The sequence below is a fragment of the Melanaphis sacchari genome, unplaced genomic scaffold (genome assembly GCF_002803265.2).
Source record: "Melanaphis sacchari strain LSU unplaced genomic scaffold, SCAv2.0 Contig42_pilon_pilon, whole genome shotgun sequence".
Taxonomy (NCBI): Eukaryota; Metazoa; Arthropoda; class Insecta; order Hemiptera; family Aphididae; genus Melanaphis; species Melanaphis sacchari.
In genome coordinates this window covers 509,894-533,470 of record NW_020271275.1, presented here as the reverse complement: position 1 = coordinate 533,470, position 23,577 = coordinate 509,894, and the positions used below count along the sequence as shown (strand labels likewise).

The 23,577-nt window shown below is 28.7% G+C and overlaps 1 protein-coding gene across 1 annotated transcript in view; it reads left to right on the top strand.

Moving 5' to 3' along the window:
• LOC112597557 (homeobox protein Hox-C4-like) overlaps positions 1-23,577 on the top strand; it is a 94,752-nt gene that overhangs the window by 4,681 nt on the left and 66,494 nt on the right. Inside the window, exon 2 of the mRNA XM_025343656.1 lies at positions 20,033-20,565. Within this exon, the coding sequence (XP_025199441.1) occupies positions 20,033-20,565 (533 nt within the window). The remainder of the gene's footprint in view (positions 1-20,032; positions 20,566-23,577) is intronic.

The window sequence follows — 23,577 nt, the reverse complement described above, 5'->3', positions numbered from 1 at the left end:
CACTAGGAAACTCGCGTTCTGCTTTATGCATAGCCCGGCCAACCCACACACAATTATAATTATTAATCTTCTTTTTTTTCGATAACCAAAGTAGTATAGTGTTTATTCTCATTTAAATGTATACATAACAATAAATTAATATTTTATTTAATATCGATAATTCAAAACTCAGTTTCCTAGTATTTGTTACTTTTCATTAAAATTAAATTTTAAATCATATACACAGCACCATTACAATATTATGTTCGTATCAAACCTAGTTAATTTATATTATATGTACATACAAAATGTTTTTACTCGAAAGTCACGTTTGGAAAATGAGTCACATTTAATGATCGTAATTTTAATTTTAATTTTTTTTTTTATATCCGTGCAATGCAATTTGCGTGTATACTAAACATTAAAACATGGACGTTTTTCGACGAATTAGACCATGTGATATTCTTAGTTTTTTTCTGTGGAAACATATTTGTGTCATATATTTAATGAATTCTATTATGACATATGAACTACATATTTGTCATATTTATAATATTATAACATATCATCATTCATCAACCCACGCATTGTCTTTCGACGTTGTAGTACACGTTGCGTTCACTATCGGCCAGAACAACCGTATATCTTGTTAAATGTTTGCAGTCGTACATATCATATATTATATACACAAACATAGTTTTGTATAAAACGTTTGGTTTTATTTTTTCGCACCGACAGCAATTGAAATCGATTACTTCAAAGAGTCTGGAAGGGGAATACAATATAGAGGGGACGGGGTCTCGACGAGAATCAATAATATAATATAAAGTCGTTATAATACGCAAAACAAAGAGTATACCCGCGCGTCATTTATATATATATATATATATTGGTGCAAAGGCGCGCGCGTAATCGGCGGTGGCGGTCGGTTGTCGAATAATAATATAATAATGTTCGGGCCGGGCCACTGAGAGAGAGAGAGAGAGAAAGAGATGATATTATTGGCGAGCAAAGGTTAGTGAATATTATTGTTATATTATTGTTCGCGTCAAAGTTTCGTTTTGTAGGTGCCGCCGTAGTCGAACATTTTGCACCGTCATATTATTATTATTTTATTCTTCACTGTGCGTAATATGAAAACAAATAAAAGGGGCTGCTACTGCTGCTGCTGTTGTTGGTAATTCGTATTTTGCCACTGTAATCCTTTTTTCCTGTTGCCGACAACGACGTGCCTGTATATGTACACTCTGCATATGCATATGTACAATAGATATAAATATGTTTTCTTCATGTCGGACGTACGTGCACAAAAATTACATTTGTTTTTATCGTTGTTTAAATACATTATATAACGTACGCATTTTATTTTACGTTACACATATAAGTGCCAATGCAAGAAAAAACGTCAATCATCCCCGTCACCAAACGACGTTGTGTTTCAGTAATTTCTGAGATGATATTGTTACGTAGTTGGTTTCCGACCGCGATCAGAAAATATCAAACATCTTCAAATCATGAATCACAATTGTTTGAAGGTACTCATAATACGTCGGAACTTATATAATAGTATTACCATTATTTAAATTCTATTATAATCAATAATCATCTTTTTACGTCTCACTCTAAATATGATGCTTCAGTCTCGTTTTCTTCGATATTTTCTTATTACATGTTTGTAAACAAAAATAATAGTCATTAGGTCGATGTTGCATTTAAAATTGAACATAAAATAAATTGTTTACATGCAATATATGTTAATGATAGATGACGTAGTGCAAACTCCTAAATTATACATTCACAAAAAACTATAAATAATAATAATAATTCGTTATATGTCCACCGGGCTTATAGCCTATAGGTGCAATGATTAAGACGCGAGCACACCATAAAATAATATGTAAATATATAATTTATACCCACGTATTAAGTACTAAGTACAAAGCAGAATATTAAAAAAAAAAAATCGTTTTATGAATTTAAAAAATATACATATGTGTACATAATGTCAAGCGCTCTTAACGTTTTTCTACCGCATTTACTATAAATTATTCAATATAAGTAAAACGTTTATTATATACATAGCCTGATAATAATAAATTTGTTTATGTTTATTTGATAACGAATTTATCATGGCACATTACATATTACGATCAAGACTACCTATGTATGTAATATATCAATATATTATACAACATGTCGTGTGCTTCTTTTTTTTAAACACCTCACACCTGTCTGTATAACCGTAGTAGCAGTAGTCAAATTTACTGTTGAAGAGTCACATTAGTATTAAAACAGTAAATTGATCGTGTGACGGCCATTTCGGCGTCACGTTGTACTTCGTTTATAATAAATAATAATTAATAATATATAGAAACATGTATGATAGAACACTATACATATTCAGTAAAAATTTTAACGTGTGTTAGGTACACAATGCATATGGGTAGTAAGCAATACAAAAGCTTAGGCATAAAGTTTGTAAATTATAATTAATAATAATTTTTATATATTAATGTCGCCGATCACTTGTCACCTAGCTATTGCAGCTATATTAGTAATTATATTTATTCAAGCCACGCGTAAAACAAATGCAGATTTTATTTTAATAATGATTTTTTTTTTCTTTGAAAATTAAAAAACGATTACAGTTGGCTGTAACATTCTAAAAAGTGATTGCGACGACTGAGGAGGGGCCATCCATCGTGCGGCGCTCGTTGCAGTCGTTACGGTTGCGGATTTGTATACAAACACACGCACATAATAATATAATGTAAACCGTTTAAATGGATTCCTGATGTTAACTCTCTCTCTCTTTCTCCCTCTCTCTCTCTCTCTCTCTCGGTAGGGCGCGGGTCTGGTCAATAAATTGTTCATATACGCGGAACGGTTATATTAACGTATAAATAGTGCCCTTTTTTATACAAACAATATTATTATTATTATTATTATTATTATTATTATTGTTTTAATTTATGCATAAAAGATTTCAGAAGTCATTTTTTTTCTTCAAAATTCATCTTTCTCTTTTACATTCTATCACATTATTACCTCGTTAAAACCACTTTAACTAGTTTTGCGGACGATAATATGTTTATATATTATTTGACAATAATATTTTATATTTCGTTCACCATTTTCATTATATGAGTACGCCGTACAGCCTACATCGAAATAATACTTTTTTTTTTTTTTTAAATACAAAAATGCTGTATTGTCTTTATTATTATTTAGTTTTTATCCACATCGCTTGCGGTTGTTGTTTATTCTTTACTAACGGACGCCATTAGTTATTAATTTATTATATATAACGCACAATACGTCGTTATTTAATAAAACATAAATTCCCATTAAAATAATACTATATATCAAACATTAAAATGGTTATTTTTTAGTCCAATTGTGATTTTCACAAACTGCTGAATGCGTCAGTTTAAAAAAAAAATCACTCATTTATGGTTTTATAGTTAATATATGTCACTGTTATTTACTCGGTGCGTTTAAAAACAATGAATTCGTTCAGTTTTATCGCCTCCTTCTCTCAACGATACACAATGATCAATATTGTGTCATGCCGTTGCTGTGTACGGCCAATCACCTTAAACAGTCAGTATCTGTATGTATTAAATAATATATTCAATCATAAATAGCAGTGTTTTGTGTATCAATAGTAAAATATAAATAATATAATAAAGGGTATTTATACTCGTGATTAAAGAATAATTAATATGTGTGTTATCTATTCCTCAACCAACATTTTTAAATTTTTTTATAATTTAGTAGAATTAAAGTTAAACTTAAGAAGTATAAAGTAGATTTTGACAAACTCTTTTGCGACTTATGTGATGTGGTATCTACTATAAAAATTGAATTCTTATAATCTACGGTTAGATTTATTTATTATACTTGTGTTCATACACAGTTATTATCTATCGATTTTACTAGGTAACATAAATTGCCCTTGTGAGTTTTCCGTTTTCCACTGATAAAATACTATTTACATTCTATATACTTAGCTGTCGTCTCTTCCTAGTTGGCTATTTCGACGACTGGCCATCGTATAAAAATAATTTGTTGGCAAAGAAAAAAACAATTTATGTAAATGTAGTTTAATTGAATTAAACACGCACTAGACGGGAAACGTAATTATTCACGGAACAAGAATAGAAAGAGTTCAAAGTGTGTAAATTATAGTTTATTGTTTGCAACTACGCATTATGTACACGACATTATAATTTTTAATCGACGGTTAGTGGCGGTGGCAATGTGATTAGGTACTTATGTATACACATACGTACATATAATAATATAAGTTATAAAAAAGGTCAAAACCATAAATACATTTTTTTTTATGCACCGTCTGATCAATTTTGATCAGATATTTTAATTGTCTAAAATTTAACGATGAAGGAAATTTATGTAGTACAAGTATATTATATATATTATATACTTTTCTGACCATTCCCTGAAAAACACCCTGACATCCATTCCATTGTCTCAATATTAGCAATACATGTTATACGTTTGGAAGAGGCAATTAATAATCCATATATATTATAATACATTAATGTAATTCATGTATAAGTAGATAAGCAAATAGTGGCAACACCGCGTAATCGTTTCGTTTTTAACAGTATGTCAGTGTACTATATACCTATTTGTTTTCTTTCTCTAGCCCACATACAATATAGTTAATTTTCGTTTAGAAAATTCAATTTTGTACTTAGCTTAAATATTAGAGTATAATTTTATTGATTTATTGTAAAATTTAAAAGTAAGAGTAATATCTAAGCTGTAGATCACCTAATAGCCCATAGGCCTCTATTTATAGCTTAATTAAAAAATAATTATAACTATGTAAAATATTACGATTTTAAAATTCTATGACTAATTTTAAAATTAAAATATCAATAAAAATCTTTTAAGGTGTCAAATAGATATTAATATATTTACCTTTAATTTTGACCATAGGTTAATTCATTCTTCATTATCATTCATTTCTAAAATTATCTACTTACAATTGGATTTGCTGAACGTAAGTTTTCTATATTTCATATGGGTCAGAGAGAGAAAACTAAATGTACCCTTTTAGTTATAATTGTTAATAAAATCGTGTACAACAACAATCGACAGCCAATTGATCGGCCGATTTACGAAGCACACGAATATTATAATCGTTATTGGAATTTAATGAGTGAGTGTATTTTGTTATGCAGCCGACCGTGGTCTGTGATTTCCGACCGACTTCCTCCTCAAGTACTCGTATTCCACGGAGACAACGAATAAATTATTGTATTATCTCGTAGCTCGTAGGTAATATATATATAATAATATAAACCTTGACAGTGCATTTTTAGACACATTTTTTATATCTTTATATTATGTTTGTTGTCGAAATGTTATTATCATAGTCACAAACATGTCTGTCGAGGGCTCGGATATTTGACAATAATTTACTACATTAAGGAGCGCATTGTTGCAATGGTCATAAAATGCACATATTATGTGTGATGTGTGATACAGGTATAATAAATTGTTTTTAAATTATTATTGGATTAATTCTACATATATATATTATACTATACTATATAAATTAATAGTATACCTAATTTTGAGATAACATATAATATATTCGGTGATTATAATATTATGTGCGTGTAATTATTAATGTGACCGTGGCATATATATTTTCACATTTTACGTATATTATAATTTAATCGCGTTGTCGAAAATGTACTCTCTATATGTGCTCGTGTGCCGCTACCGTATATTATACCTATTTATGTACTAATATACTATACACAATATTTGTACGACTTGAAAAATAATAATGCAAGCCTTCGCACGTTGCTAATACTTGTCAAACCAGATATTTTTTCATAAATTTGGATCACACAAGAAATCGGATATGATAAGATTGAAACTAGTTCACATTAATATTATCGTCGACGGTAATTTAATATTTCGCTACAGAATTTGTGTTAATTTTAGTTATATTATGTGTATTCTATACTAATTAACTGACAATTATAGCAAGAAAGGTAAAAATGTTCAAAAACGCAATGATTGAAAAAAATATTTTAAATTGTTCACAAATCGTCTTAAGAGCACTCTAGGATAATAAATAAGCGTACCATCAGCAAACTTAAATCGAAACTCTACGCGCGGATGTATAACATTTGAACACGCATTTTTATGGGTCTGTCAGAACCATAAAAAATTTTTAAAAAATGATTCGACAATTTACGAGCATGTATTGAAAATAATCACAAGTTATAATATGGTATATAACCTAATCATTGCAATAGTTGTATTCAAATTTATAATACTATATTATTGTAAAATGTGTGCGCACTGTTGTAATATGTATGGCAAAGAAAAAAATAAATGCGAATCGGCAAGCGGTGAGAGTTAACGATTTCTGAAAAAAAAATCATAACAATCGAACACTGCACGTGCGTATATTACGTATAGGTGCATACATTGTTGTTATGACAACGTGCTGGACATGTACATAATTTCATTATTATTATATTTTATATAGATACTCGAAGAAAGCCACGTGCAAATATTATACAGGTATACCGGAAATCGGTATTATCATTAAATAGGTTAAAAATTTAATAGGTTTATTAAATAATAATAAACGTGAAGCAAGTACGCAGGAAGTGCATAATATTATTTCTGAAATCATTGTGTTGCGCATTTTACGACTGTGACAAGTGCGGCGGTTATGGCCATTAACGTGAAACGGAGAGTAATCATAATAATATTATAATATAATATATATTATATATATATATATATATATATATACACACTTATGTAGTGTGTGATGTCATTGGTGTGGCGGTAGTTTTGACATTATTATTATTACTATTATCATCATCATCATCATTTGTACATTTTACCGTACCTCGCAAGAGGACTGTTGTTTGCACAATACTAATGGGCACATACGCGCGGCCGCGTAAAGAGGAGGAGAACCGTCGTCGGTTTTTTGGACGCTCGAATATTTACATTTTTTTATTCCACTCCACCCATAATGGTTTTTCTTCGCTTTTGTTTGTTTTATTTGAACGTGGCGCACGCCCGCGTGCGCGTGTGGGTACCTATAATGGTTCTATCGAATATCAAGCATATACGGAGTGATCAATGTAACGTAAGACACTCATTATTTCAAAATAATTGAGGCTTTTGAAAATATTTCTGTTTACATAATTGAAAATTGTCACAGAATAATATTTGCGAAAAAATTATACTTTTACTATTTTTGAGTTTTTTACTGTTTTAAATAACAGTATACATTTTTTATTTTATTTTTCGAAGTAAAATATTTCAGCCTTTAAAAATCAAATTAAGTACAAGTATTATTTATTAGTTAATTAATATTCAAAGTCTTCATAGACGGACGGAATAGTGGATGAACATTTTGTGGAGTACCTTGTTTGTATCACTCCACTTCGTTTATCAAAATGTTAAACGCTCATATAGTTATAGTCTTTTTGTCCTAAATTTAACTTTTATACATGGTAGTACTCCGAAAAATATTTTGCTTTGGGAAAATAAATAAAATATTATAATTATAAAATATAGTAAAAAATAATTTTAAAAGAAATTGCGTTTTTCAATGACTAAATATTATGCAAAATTAATATTTCTATAAACGTTAGTAGTTTTTGAAATAACTAATAATTATGTCTTACGTTAAATAGATCACTCGGTATGATGTAGGTACCCTGCACACATGCACGCACGATCACAGAAGGGTGTGAGGCGGTAATATTTATTTCATAAACATATCCATTGTTAATGGTGTAGTTTGTACATTTCTCTCTCAGCCCTCTGTATATAATCGACTAATTTCCATTTATTGGCTTCCATCGCCATATACCAGGGTTATACGCGTTATATAGTTTTACCCCAATTTATTGATGATTATTTTTATATTATAAATTTATAAGTATTCACTGCAGTATTTCTGCGCAGTGTTTATTGCTAAGCGTACCACAATAACAATAATTTTAATAACAATAATAATAATAATAATGATAAGCTTCTGTGTCAAACATTTGAAAACCGTTTTCGTCGCAATAATCAACTTCTTACATCAAATCTAATAACAACTTTTACCGTGTCAATGTACTTGCAGGATATGCTGATTTTTGATTTGTACGAATAGAATTGTTCGTTGGCGCACGTAGTAATGAGATTCTAAATTTCTATCACTATGGTACACGTTTAAAGGTTTAAACGCTTATATTATGTATGATCAAAATATAGTTAATGCGTAGAGTTGATAATATATAATATATACCTTTGTATTTTAACAATAATAATATTATTTACCGAACGATTTGCGTTACCATTTAAAAAAACACGTGCCAGATTATATTTTTATTTTAATTAAAGTGTGACTACATACTCTACACGTATACATGAATCACCCCAATTATATAGTAGCCAATTGCCAGTAGGTAGGTACTCGTATTATAATATTATTATAATGGGAGACGAGACAAAAAGCTTTATCACCAATTGTTACAATAATTCCGGTTCATGTTGTTTTATCCTCGAATTTAAATTTAGTTCAAAGTAGAAGTGTCAACAGTTACACATTAACTGAAACATTTTTTAATTTTTACGACTCCGTAAACACCCGGTGCGGAATATTACTATTTTTATAGTAACGTACGCGTATAACGGTAGTAGGTATATAATAATTTAATAACCTATCCTCGGAACCGAAAGACATAAAACGAAAAAAGATAAGGCCAAACCGACAGTAATTATATGGTGTAATATCTCTTTAAAACTTTAAAAATCCTATAAAATTGATTTATAAGATTTATGTCTATGAAAAACTACGCGTTTTTATTTCGTTACATATACGTGTGACATGTCGTTCAATCTTAACCAACATGTTATAAGCAATGAAATTGGTTTTTATTATTTTTTTTATTTAGTTTAGACAGCGAATTCGTAGAAATGAATATAGATTTTATATCTATATCATATTATAGAAGTGTTGAAATACACATACTCATTTAATTTTTAGATAAAAACTCTCAACACGTTAATTTTTCTATTTTCATGTCTTTTCTTGTTAAATTATCTTTTTTTAAATGATAACAAATACGCGACTAATAATTATGTTTATAATATACTGCATACCATATAATATGCTATGTTTACATAGAATTTGACAAGTCATATTGTATCATAGTTGTTGATATCGATGAAATAATAATATTATTAGTTAATGTACGTATGTTTTTACTTACTACATTATTAGCCAATAGCCATTTGTAATAAGCAATTAACAGATTCAAGTATTTGTAAAAAAGAAAAATACATTTTTACTTTTATAAAATTATTGTAATAATTAATTATTGAATAATAAAATAATACATTATAGTACATTTTTTTTAAATCTATCAATTTAAATCACGAAAAGGAATCTATACTCGTTTTTTTTGTATAATTATTTCCATAAAAATTTTGTTAACTTCTCATTAGTTTTTACCTTTGAACGTGATTTACTTAAAAATGTACAAATAACTAATAAGGTTAGAATTTTTGATAACTAATAAGTGATAACTATTAATCATCATACAAAATATTAAATGTGTTTTTTGTGTTATGACTTCATGAATTATGATTTATAGTAATATGATTAAATATTAATGTATGTGATTAAAATGGATTAATATTAATTAGGAATATAAGATATATTATAGTATAATAATATTTTGTTGGTAGTAATTCCTTAGTTCATTATTAATTTTTCATTAATCGCAAAATACATACTAATAATAAAAATAAAACAATTTTCCTTCTTTGAAAACGTTGATGTAACACACAATCAGTTTTTAATTAGATTAGTTTACAAACTACGACTCATTATACATTAACCACTTAAAGTTTCTGCGAAGAAAGTGAAAATAAACGAGGCGGTTTTTGAAGAATCATCGTCGCCGCACCATTTACTATTCGTTTAATCTCATCATGTCAACTTTTTAAATAATAAACAATAATTATCATGGAAAATTAACTTTAATTTCTGAAAATTTTATTTACAAAACTATATCTATTTAAAATTAATCAAATGATTAGATAAACATTTTTAATGGGATTGAACATATTACAATACATAAATCCACTTATTTTATGCAAGGGACGCCATTACACGACAGCTATAAGGTTAACGGATACTATTAAAGTAAAAATTTTACAAACGCGTGGATTATAATATTATGTACCTACATTAATCTATACACTTTAATTATTAAAGGTTTAAAATGTTTAAATACTATATTTGCTAACGACGCGCTACGATGAATTTGCCTTTAAATCGTTTTGTAAAAAACGTCTAATAATCAATACTATTTATTAACATACAGTTGCATACGGTAATGATAAATGACTATAATGACCAAGTATAAAATTATATTTTTATATCCTGCAACGACTATGATGATAAAATACAAAATATTAATAGCAATGTCAAGAACTTTGGTACAGTTTTATTTGTAACTGGTGTATCCATAAATATATTTTTGGCAATTTCAAACAAATCTATAAATTACATTTATCGAATAATCGGTGCGATATTTTTGTTCTTTATATCTGGACGCCGGATTGTACGTCGTAACACCGAGATTTAGATATTATATCCTGTGTTTGACATATCAACGAGTCGTGTTTAACGCTTCAATTGACGACTGATAGTTTTTCTGTAACAAATGACCGCGAACGAACGGGGAGATAGATATTGACAATCGTATTGATAATTAAATCCATTTCTGTATGCACATAACGTATAGGTACGCATAAACTGTGTGCAAACTATGGATATAATATTATAATATGTGACAACCCTTGTTTTGGTATATTTACATGCAAACGTTTATCCTCGATGCATTTGACCATATACTCGGTCGATTGCTTATATTATAATATATCAACAAATTTCAAATGACAGGTCCATGTCCTCAGTACTCCTTTCCCCCCACTTACTAATTCTGAGATGAAACCCATATCAATCTCGTCGTTTGTATTTGATCATTGTACCTCAAGTACCGTCGTTTGACGTTTCGATTATGATCATACGGCGATAATGATATATTATGATACATATTATATGTACATGTAGCTTAATATACACATACACACACACACACACACACACACACACACACACACACACCACCCACACACACCACCCACACACACACACACACATATATATATATATATATATATATATATATATATATCATATATTATAAACATATTTACTCCGTGATATTCAAATCACATTATGTAATGTTTGCCTTTCACTATAACTCATTTTATCGTTTTCGTGGTATGTGTGTGTGTGTTTTTGGTCGGGTGAGAATATATACAGTAGGCATATTATTATAGTATATTATACGCGTCAGGAAAGACCGGAAAATGATTACTAATTAAATTATCGAACATAATCTTTCTAACCTAACCTATATAATATATATATATATATATGAATATTAGTTTGTCGAATATAAGCTATAAAGTTTAATATCTTATTTAGAAACTGTGCTGCAATAACTATTATTAAGTGCGAACTGCATGCGTCTACATAGATATCTATACACATTTTAATTTTAAACAGTCATATATATATATATATATTTTATGATATTCTTAAACTGAATTACATATTAAATAGCGAGTTTCATGTTTAAGAGTTTGTTATTTATAAAATAATAATATAACTATAATATAGCTACGTTAACAAACGCCACTTGAATTTTCATACTTCAAAAATCGAGGTTTTTATATAGGTATTATAATTTACATTAAACGATTGCATATCATTATATTATTAAGTGTATACAACGAAAAAAAATGCTTATAAAAAATAATATAGCTGTGCGATGAATGAAAGGCAAAAAAAAAAAACAAATAACCGCGCTTATCTGCGGAGAGGTAATTATTAGTGTTACATAGGTGTACCTATATTTATATGAACGTGATAAGACTAGCTATTACAATATTATATTATTATTACATTTAATAGCTATATTCATGTTGTTAAATCGGTCTCTATCTCCGAGTAAATTTCACTAACAGGCAGGTGGTGTGTGACTTAATGATTAATCGGTAACACAATATATTGGTATTATTATTGTGATTTTTCTAAATACGCATACACACGTTTTCGTTTTTGATTATACATTTTATACTTCATTTGAGTTGCATGACCATTAAACGTTTTATTATTATATTTGTTTTGCCGGACGACTCCGTCGCATTATTATTGTCGACACCGCCAAAATCGAAATCCTATAGAGAACGGATTTTGTTTGGGGATTTTATTTTTTATTTCCACCGAAAACTCCATTGTCCGATTTACGGAGACCGTCATCGTGATTCGCGCGTTTATAATATAATATATCGTAATATCCTGTCCTGCGTGTGGTCTATTGTTCGTGCATCCAGAATATACCCATTAGGTATATAATGAGCGTGTAGGTCGTTGTTGTGGTGTTGACTGTTGAGCTCTCGGATTAATCAATCTGGCCGAGAGGTAAATTCGATATATATATATCGTGTACATCGCGTATTTTTTTCGATCGATTTTTAATATATATATATTATGCTGCCCTCGGGGAACTACGATGAAATCGATTGCGATAGTGATGGTGTTAGTGTGTGGTATATTGAAAGGGCGTAGGGGGGGGGGAGACGTTGACGCGCGTTAAAATACTTCAAAGACACGCGCTGTGCTGCAGCAGTTTCCGTTTCCCCGGAGTGATTTTTGGCTCAGCACCGAGTTTTTCTCTCCTGCTGCGGCCCGCCATCGTGACGCCAAATAATACATATACTTAACTTGTCTATATTCGTAAACGTGCGATCGGTAAACCGATATTAATCTCGTACGAAAAAAACCGCCTTCGTCGAATAATATACAATATACAATTTATAAACGCGTATGTCCCCGTCGTCCAAACGCTGCCAAACGAATGGATAGCGATGTAGCGGGAACTGACCGGGACGATGTACACTCCGCAGAGATAATTTTACGGCGGAAAAGATAATATTATTATTACACACGGACGAAATCGTTTTACTATAATTATAAACGAATGGTAAAATCACATCACGCGCGTGCACCCAGCAGTCGTGTATTACACAGTAGTTAAAACGTTGCCAACGAATCGTTTCAAACGCGCGGACGCGCCTTGTCGTGTTTAATGCCGTGCCAAAAAATGTAAAAAGAATAAATATACTAATTTTTCGCTTTCCTTGAAGGACCCATCATGTACAGTGACCCAAAGATTTCCTCAAGTGTGAAATATTTTCACGTCATCACCGATTGTCATCAAGTGCAAGTCATAAACTTCCTATTATACATATGGGTGTATATTTCATTGTAAATATAGAAAAATCGGATTTTTTTCCCGAAAACGGAATTAAAAAAAAAGTTTCTGATACTCTGTTTTATTTTCGATTTTATTTTAAACGGTAATCTTTGTATATCCACTTGTATTATAAACTGTATAGCTATAGATTTCATATACTATTCGTATTAATTGTTAAATATATTACATTTCTTATATTATAATTCTACATTGCTACAACATAAATCGGTTAATTATTATGTTAATAAGTAATAGGTGCAAATACCTGATTTTTTATTAACGTTAATGAGATAAGTCACCCACATTTTCCATATTCATTGAGTTTTAAATAAAATTATTTTGTCTTAATATTATAAAGTTTTATTTTTAAAATAAGAACAATATGTCACATTTTGAATAGAAAAGATACTAATTTAAAGTTATACCATCTATCATTATCCACGACACAGTATTATACTATTACTCTATCTCCATAAGTCCAATATTTATAATAAATATATTATTATATTTTTTTCTTATTTACAACTTTCAGACAAAATTTTTAAGTAAAGTACTATTTGATGAGAATTTTATTTGAAAGAGGACTATTGACAGAGCCCTTTTTTATTTATCTAGTTATGTACTATTGATTTAATAGCTTCGTCATATATATATTATGTAGTTTGCGTTTTTATTTGTATATTAAAACAATTATTATGATAATATTTCAACTGGAAATAGCCTTGGCCCTTGGCTATTCCAAAAACTATAGCTCTCTTTATGCAATTATATATTTTTTATTAATCAATTTTAATTTTATACACAAATATACTTTGGCTACAGCTAGTCGGTTGCATTTGCAGAGGTATTAGATATTTTTTTTCTTATTTAAAATAACTATATTATGATCTAAACATAAAGAGGTAGAGATGTTCACTATTCTCGTATAATATTTTGTTTATTATTCACTCAACGTTTTGGCGTCTGATGTAAACCGAAATTTGGCTGCACAAATGAATACCAAGTGGTGTAAATGATGTGTATGAGGAAAAGCTGTACTACACATAAATAATAACAGAAAAAAAAATGATCTATACCCTGCTGCATAATATCATTATTATATACTTAACGATAATAAAACGTGGAGTGTTATTTTAACTGCAGCCGCTGCGATCTATTCATTTCATTATACTCGAGTGCTCATAATATAATGTATGCTATTATATACGATTTGTGTGTGATTATTCAATGAATGAGCACAAACACGAACGTTTGGCGATCATTATTATCGAAAACCACCGAAAACATTATAGTAGATAGCGATGCCAAACATTTGCTTTCGACCGGTATATGGGTTGTATAATAGGGGTTTTAGGTTTTTTCTTCATGTGCGTGCGCGCGCATGTGTGTGAACATATTGAACGTGAAAAAGGACTTGGCCGAACGCCATGAGACATAATTATTAATTAAACGCTACTTGACCAAAAAACACATTTAACAGCGAGTGATAAACAAATATATACGTCGTACAATATATATTTTTATTTCGTATTAATATAACAGTGCCACCGTAGCCCGCCAGAAATCGTTTACGCGCCCGAGTCGCAACTAAGTTATGTTTACTATACGAGACAATGATACATATTATAATAATAGTGCTTCTATAATGATAAAAAATTTTGTAAATAACACTTAGGCTGAAAGTTTATTTTCGTATTTATATTATCTAACGGGTGAGTTAAGTACGCACACAAACAAAGTAGAATGTGGGCGCCGCTTGTTATATTTCATAAGATTATCATAATAGATACAGATTATTATTAATAATGTATAATATTATTATACAAGAGCGCAGTGAAATCGCGTATATTGCATTTTTTTTTTTTTTATAACAACGGAAATTTATACAAAGGAATATTTATAGGAATTTTTATTTGGTTGAGGAAAGTTTATCAATTTAATTTAAAGATCCTTAATAGTAAAGAAGGAATAGGTGTGATATTAAAAATAATTGATAAAGAATGGTAAAATAATTATAAATATTTTCAATAAAAATATTAAATTTGTTCTATAAAATGATTTATTCAGTTAGAAAGACAAATAAATTAAGTACCTTAGCTCTTAAACCTTGAGCTCGCGTCTATAGTAAATTACAATATAATAATAATTAATATTGTACCCATTAGATGGTAATTCGTAATTTAAAAATGTTTGTTGAATTTATTCAGAACCCATACGACACGAGTACGTATACAAGTAAAAATTATTTGAAACTAATTTATGGGTTTTCAGGAAATTAAATAAAAAACAATTGATATGTTATAGCGTTTAAGTTAATAATAATTTATAACCAATTTAGTGTTTTTATTTTAGCATTAGAGAATTTGTAAGCAGTATTATAGTAGGACTATATTTTGTAAAATGTTGCCGGTTTGAATTAAACTTTCATAAATTTAACGGTGGTTTAACGATTAAACCTTAATGGACCGATTCCTGGTCACTAATTGATGTCTAAAAGGGTTTGATAAATATTTAAGGATCCGTGTTAAAGTTTGTGTAACGGAAGTCTGCAGAACTCGGCAAAACATAAGTGTTTTGGTTGTACATATATTATATTATAATGAGCGTCATCAGAACAGCGTGATGCACAGTTGACAATCATTTGCAGACGATTATTATTTTATATATTTTTTAACTATGCGTGTGTTGATAGATCAAGAATGTCTAACTTTATCTGAAATAAGCATAATAGAGTATATGGCGTTGATGTTTCTTTGATTTAATCCCTCTGCATCATGTGTAACTTTGTCACAAGCCCAAAACTAATAAAATGTATTTATTCATAATATATATATATATGAAAGTCAGTATGACATAGATAGACCGCTCATGTGTATAAGTCAAATAGCTTAACCACAAATAGAAATCTAAAATTTAGAAAAAAAACCTTTTTCTTTTTTAATTTATTATATTATAATATATACTTAGAATTAATAATAATAGTTTTAAAAAAATGTTTATATATATATATTAAGAAATTGTATACTATTTATTTCTAAATAAACATTTTAAAAGCAAAACATTGTATATAATGAGTAATAATAAATGTTTAAAAAAAATTATATTATCCGTTAAATAAATATAGTTTTTTGATTATTATTTAAAGACCATTTATATAAAATATAATTTGTATATTTTATATACAATAGCCCATATACACAGTGTCGCCGCAACTAATAGGTGTTGCCATGGTGGTCTTTGGGGGTGCCACACATCCCCAATTAAGGCCATCATGTCATGTAATATACCAGGCCGATTAATTAAACTTTTAGTTTTTAAGTAAATTATTATTATTTTTGCTATTGAAATATTGTATTTGTAATCAGCCGGACCACAAAAAGTTTATGTTCAAAATGTTCAAATGTAACTTTTAAAACGTACCGACAGATTTTTAAAAATTATAATATTTTGAATTGACCTCATAAAATATGTTTTCACTTGCATTCTTGCTGATAAATATCTAATTACTCGTAGTTATGTGTGTACCTTTTACTATAAAAGTATGAAAAGAAAAATAACAGTAGTTGGAAGTAGCGCGCACTACTTTTTAGTTTTTTAAGTAATACTATATAATATCTATTTGAATTTTTTTGTTTTGATAGTAGATATATAGCGTTTAGTAAAATGAATTTAATGATACATAAATTTAAAACTATCTATCTTTTACAAACCTTTATAGTTTCAAACTTTTAAAAATCTACATTTTATACTAAGTTAAAACAAATAAGATTCGTTCTTTATCTAATTTTATAATGTTTTACGTGGTATACTAATATACTATATGCTGTATATTTTATTATATTATTGTAATAATATGCGGTAAATTAAAATAATATAAATGCCGTGCATGATGTTTTGAAAAGTACATTTTTGTGACTTGTGAACACGGGTAGATTAAACAGTTATATTTAATATTATATTTATTTTCTAGTCAGTGATTTTAGATATATTATTTTTTAATGATAAGCTTATTATGAAATATATAAAAAGTTGCAACAATTATAACACATTTTTATATATAATTATTTGTAATTATATCCCACTGACCACTGGGTACATCAAAAAATATTGAATTCTAACCACCGATCAAAATAACATAATTTATTACGTCATGATGAATAGTTAATCTATACCTGCTTTATTGATGAAATAAGTTTTTATATCGTTTAAATTACAATTAATAACCACAGTTTATAGATATTTTTATATTATTATCGTATATGTGTATTTCACGACGTTATTTATACGAAAAATAAATTTAATTCGATAATTTAGCAATTAAAAAAAAATATTAAACAATACTAAATAAATAAACAATGGATTAGATTTCTTAAATTTTTCCATCAACCAAGAATTAAAGTTAGTCATTTCATCATCAGAATTCAATTTTACTCTGAATATCCGTTATACTTCATGAAAGTTATCTCAGACATCATTTCAGTAATTCACACACAACCGCCCTCACAAATACCATTTACTACTAAATACACTGAGTTGATTTCATTAAAAAAATCTACAAATTTCTAATTTATATACAACATTTTCTTATAAAATGATTTATGAAAACAATGATGAAAATATATACACATTTATTCAAGAAAAGGTGTAGGCGCAGCAGTAATATGGAAAACATCGAGTGCAAAATTAAACTCTATCATTCGTGTTTATATGTACAGCAAAATTAATCATGGTACTAAAAGCTCTTAGTCTAATTAAAAAATTCAACCATATTATCTGATTCTCTTATCGCTAAAATTAAATAAAAATGACATCACAAATATACAATATAATTTTTCAGATATTAATATTATATAAGTAAAAAATTGTATACACAGTATATTATTCAAATAAAACTATGTTGGGTACTAGGTATGCGACATTGAGGGGCAATGAAAAAGCAAATTTATCAGTAGAAGGTAAAAAGAGACACTTTTAACATCCTAAATTTCAATAATACCCAAAATCAACATAAACCTATTGTGTAATAAGATCAAATTGGAACTCCTCATATAAAACTAAATAAAATAAAACGTAACACAGTGGACATATCTCAGAAGATTCTTGGAAAACTCAAAGTAGTAATAATCAGTTATCGGCCATACCCATCTTAATCTAACACACTGCAGATCTCTTATTGATAGTAAAGAACATACAATGTGTTTTTCATGCAAAATTCAGCTTAAAGCAAAACATATTATAACTGAATTTCGCACGTCTTTAAAAATAAAACACAATCTTCTAAATCAAATATAACTCCTTACATCACAATAACCGTAAAGTCAAAGGTCACAAAAATAAAAATATCAATCTTATATCTAAGGCAAAAGACTTATAGGAGTTTGCATGTTTTTCAATAATCATTCAAAAAATAATTAAGTAATAAAGAAATTTGTTTCTCAGTACTAGAAATTTTAAGTAATCATTTTTTATCTTGCTATTTTTTTCTTTTTAAGTGCATATTTTGTTATATTTGTATTTAAAGTACATATTTCACATATTTTATTAAAAAAATAATTATTTCAAACAATAAGGTGACATACACTGAAGAAAATAATATTTAACATGTACCATACAATATTTAATATTAACCTTCTAGAAATTAAATTAATAGATTAATAAAATTATAAATAATTAAATATCCATCTACCGTGTGTTTTCCCAATTATCCGTTTATTGTGAAAAACATGATCAGTCGATAAGCAATACGCCGAATTCAGTCAGTTTATGTCAAATTCATTTATTTCGTCTGTGTTTCGTCTTGCGTTGATTTAGTTGGTACTTGGTATCTATAATATTCTAGACTAAGTAAAGTTTTTGTTGTGGAAATTATAAACGCTTAATTTAATAATAAATTAATTTATAATTTTTGATTTTTTAATGAAAAATATATTTTTGCATTTTTGCATATTTTTTGAGCATAATATATTATAAGTTTTAAGAGCATAAATGCGTGCATATTTTAAGGTTTTTTAGAGCATGAAGTCCCTAGCCCTACGGATGTCTTTTACGGCGTCAGTGCATCAGACTGCTTATTCCGCAGGACTGGGTTAAAAAACTTTATGATAACAGAAGATTGAAGTTAATAAAGACTACATTTTTACATCTATTATTTACAATGCAATAATTTCAATAAAATAAATATATATTCATTAAATTTGATACTATTAAAAGATTAAGTTGACGTATTTACATTGATAAAATTCTACTATAAAAAAACTATTTTATTAAATGTATATCATAGTTATTTTTTTTTTAAATTTGTCTTTATCAATTATAAAATGAATTAAATAATAATGTTACTTTAACATAATATTGACTCATATAGTCATATGGATATGGCAATACATTTTTAAAAATTCAATATTAAAAATTTAATATATTTTATGAATTATGTGTTGTATTAATTATTATGTTTAATATTTAAGCATATTCAATAGTCTATAGGTTAATGACACAAAATGAAAGCAACACTATATTTGTATGATATAATTATATGTGTTTTACTATTATGAATTATGATAAGATTAATGTATATAATATGTGCACTAAATTTATGACTTTTTTTTTTGTATACATCAAAATGAATATATTGTATGTTATGATTGCAGCGGACGTAATACCCACGACTGCAGTGATGTTAAACAACAATAACAACAATAACAACAACAACAACGGCATCGGTAGTCATCTACAACAGCATCACCATAATCATTATCTTCATCAGCACCAACATCATCATGTTCAGTCGTTGCCGTCTACTACGCAGAATAATAACATGACGGCGACAGCAGTGGCTACAACAACAACAACAGCGGCGGCGTCGGCGGCTATAGCCGCCACAGTCACGGCAACGGCCGCTCCACCACCGGTACGGAAGAAGTCGCGGAAAGATGTGCCGCCATCGTCGTCGCCGGGTCTACTTGTGAGCTCGTCTTCCGGTTCGCCGGCTGGACAGCTGGCTGGAGAGAGTGACGGTGGCCACTCGTCCGACGGTTGTGGTGACCGGAAGCGGAAGAAAGCGCGGACCACGTTCACCGGTCGGCAGATATTCGAGTTGGAAAGACAATTCGAGCTGAAGAAGTACCTCTCGTCGTCCGAACGATCCGAAATGGCAAAAATGTTGGGCGTCACCGAGACACAGGTAAACAATAACTACTAAACACACCACTACGCTGTTGCGTATAATCGCAAATTAATCAAAAATATTAGGCGGGGGTTAAGCATCAAACAAATTTTAGAACAAGGGTGGTTATTGGGGTTCATATCGAATATGAGGATATATCATTTTGGATGTGACCCACTTAATTATAATGCATTTCATTCGTAAAATAATTTGAGTTGGCCTCCCTGGTTTTCGAAGAAACAAATCAGTAGGAAGATTTGTTCCTCACGTTCTTCATTTATTTTACCACATTATCTCTCAATTATATTTAGATTTTATCTTAATTAATAAAATTAAATAATTTGTAGAATTAAATCAAGTATCAAGTATAGCATTTTATGCAAAACAAATTATTTGTATTTATTAATAACTAATAAATATTAATTATTCTAGACAATTACAATGTGGGTACACCTATTTCCAGATTATTTATTTAAAATAATTACATTATTATTAGGACTATATTTCTTTCGATGTGAATAAAAGATTATTGATAAGTCCGTTAGTTCACCATGACCCATAGTGGTAAGTGTTCAAGATTTTAAATTATTATTTAAGGGATTCTGAGCACCTACAGAAATGTTCTAATTTACACCAATGCACTATTGATTATTATACATATGTGGATGGTGTATTTAGTATTGCAATATTTTAATAAATTGTTAAACCTACTACCTAGAAATAACATCAATAGACAATAGTAATAATGTGTTTTTAAAAAGTTATGGTAATAATCGTATATTCGCATATAAAATTCGTAAAAAACTTCAAATTGCATTGAATAACATACACACACACAAACATTTTATTAATCCCAAAAGTATCATCTTTGCTCATATAAAGTAACTCATTGTAACTCATAATTTGACAAAATATTTTAAATTTAAAATTACTTTTCTTGAAAATTACACATTTTTTGATTTAAGTTGCTTATACCAAGTATTAAAAAATTATCACAATAATTATTATTTTAATAATTATCATGGGTAGCAGTTGGTATAATGGTCGGCGGCTGTAAAATAACTATATAAAACTTCTATTTGATTATGGTGCGCGCGGTTACGGGTCACGACACTCGTTCATAAATCTTCATTACCGTCGCCGCTGCTGCTCTCATTATTATTGTTATTACTTATTATCGTTGTCTCTATTATATCTTATACAGGTATTAATCGGCGACGATCGTGTAATGTTTGTTTGTAAACGTAATCGAAAATCGTTTTGTTTTCAAATAATAAACAATAAATAATAAATGAACGCAGCAGTTAGGTAATTTAATTTATATTATAAATATTATTATTATACTGTATAGAAGGTAGTCCGTAATTCAGTAGCCGCATAACAGACCGACCGATGAATTATTTACGCCTTCGCGCGTAAAACAATAATTTTTTTCACACGATTTTTATTTCCCAATCATTCTTTATTATTATCAGCGACGTTTATTGTTATAAGTTATATGTTATTTGCGCTGTTGGCATAATATATACAACTTATCATTTAATCATATAATAGTATTCTTAATGTGTGCACAGCAATATTGTAAATAGTAGTTCAAACTATATATAGTATATAAACCGTTTGAAATAAATTGAACGTTAAAAAATGACTAATTGCTTGGTTCTATGCCAATAACATTTCTTCATCGTGTTATTATGTAATAGCATGCACGAGGTTTTTGATTGAGCATAGACCGTTTTAACTTAAATATTATATGTGCGTATTATTAAATCGAAATAAGTATGCATGTGTTTTTTCGTCCCCGCAAAGATTATTATAAAAAGTTTTTATTTAATAATTCGGTGTTGCTGGGAAAACTACGAAAATTTGTTAAATTTAATGCAATAATAGCAAAGCAAATTCTAAATGTTTAAAAACACATATCAATTATTTAGGCATTTAAAGCTTTAAATCGTTCGGTTTGGTCGCAATCGTATATTTATTATATACTTAAATGTCATACTTAAGATATAAAATTTAAAAATTTTGCATCAGTTAATTTTAGGTAAAAAAAATTAAATTTTCTGTACATGGGTTCAATATTATAAAATATGACTATTATTTCTCGCTATACTGAGACAGATGTATAACAGGCTTCGGGTAATGACGTAATATAAGTATATAAAATACATCATGCATGTAATAATAATATATGATCTCAATGATTATCGAGTGCCTGTAATGTATCTACTAAACTGAAAGAGTCTTAAACAAGATAATGAATGTATAAACGTTACGCAATTGCAGAGAGAACTAAAAAACATACTATTTTAGGACTTTATCGACTAGCAGCTTTTCAAATAAATTCTTACAACAATGTCGATTGTTGTTTACACAGCGTATAATAACGAAAATAACAAATATTTACGCGTGAATAGTTCTGGGAACTTTTTTTTTTGCGTTCTCTTCCACAAATCCGGAATCGCAAAAGACGAATAAAAATATAATGTCGCCAAGGAAATTTTCGTTGTGGTTTCTTCGAAAAATAGATAAGTTAACGACCAAGCTGCAACGGCGGCCTGAGTTGCTATCACAATATCACAATTAAATAATTAATTAATAAATAGTTTTTATTATCACATTATTATCACACACGTCGCACACCAGTAGACCGTTTAATAATAAAACACACTAGTCACGTATTTTTAACGCGTTTTTTCTTTACTTTGACTCTCACTATAAAGCTATGAACGTATTCGTTTTCGTACAATAACTGTTGCTTTAGTGACTATAATATGATATATTTATATGTATTATGTATTCAATATTTTTTTTCTATTTTTAATCTTTGTGATCGTGTGCGTGTCACAAGAATACGAGATCCTGCGGAAAGTTGATCCTAATTAATAAATAAATCGGTTTCGGATATCACGCGTATACTATGCAGTTTATTTTTTATTATAATTTATAGTATTTATATGTTATACTGTATATTATAATAGGTACACCTATATTGTACGTACAACACGTTTATTTCATTTCGTGCATGTT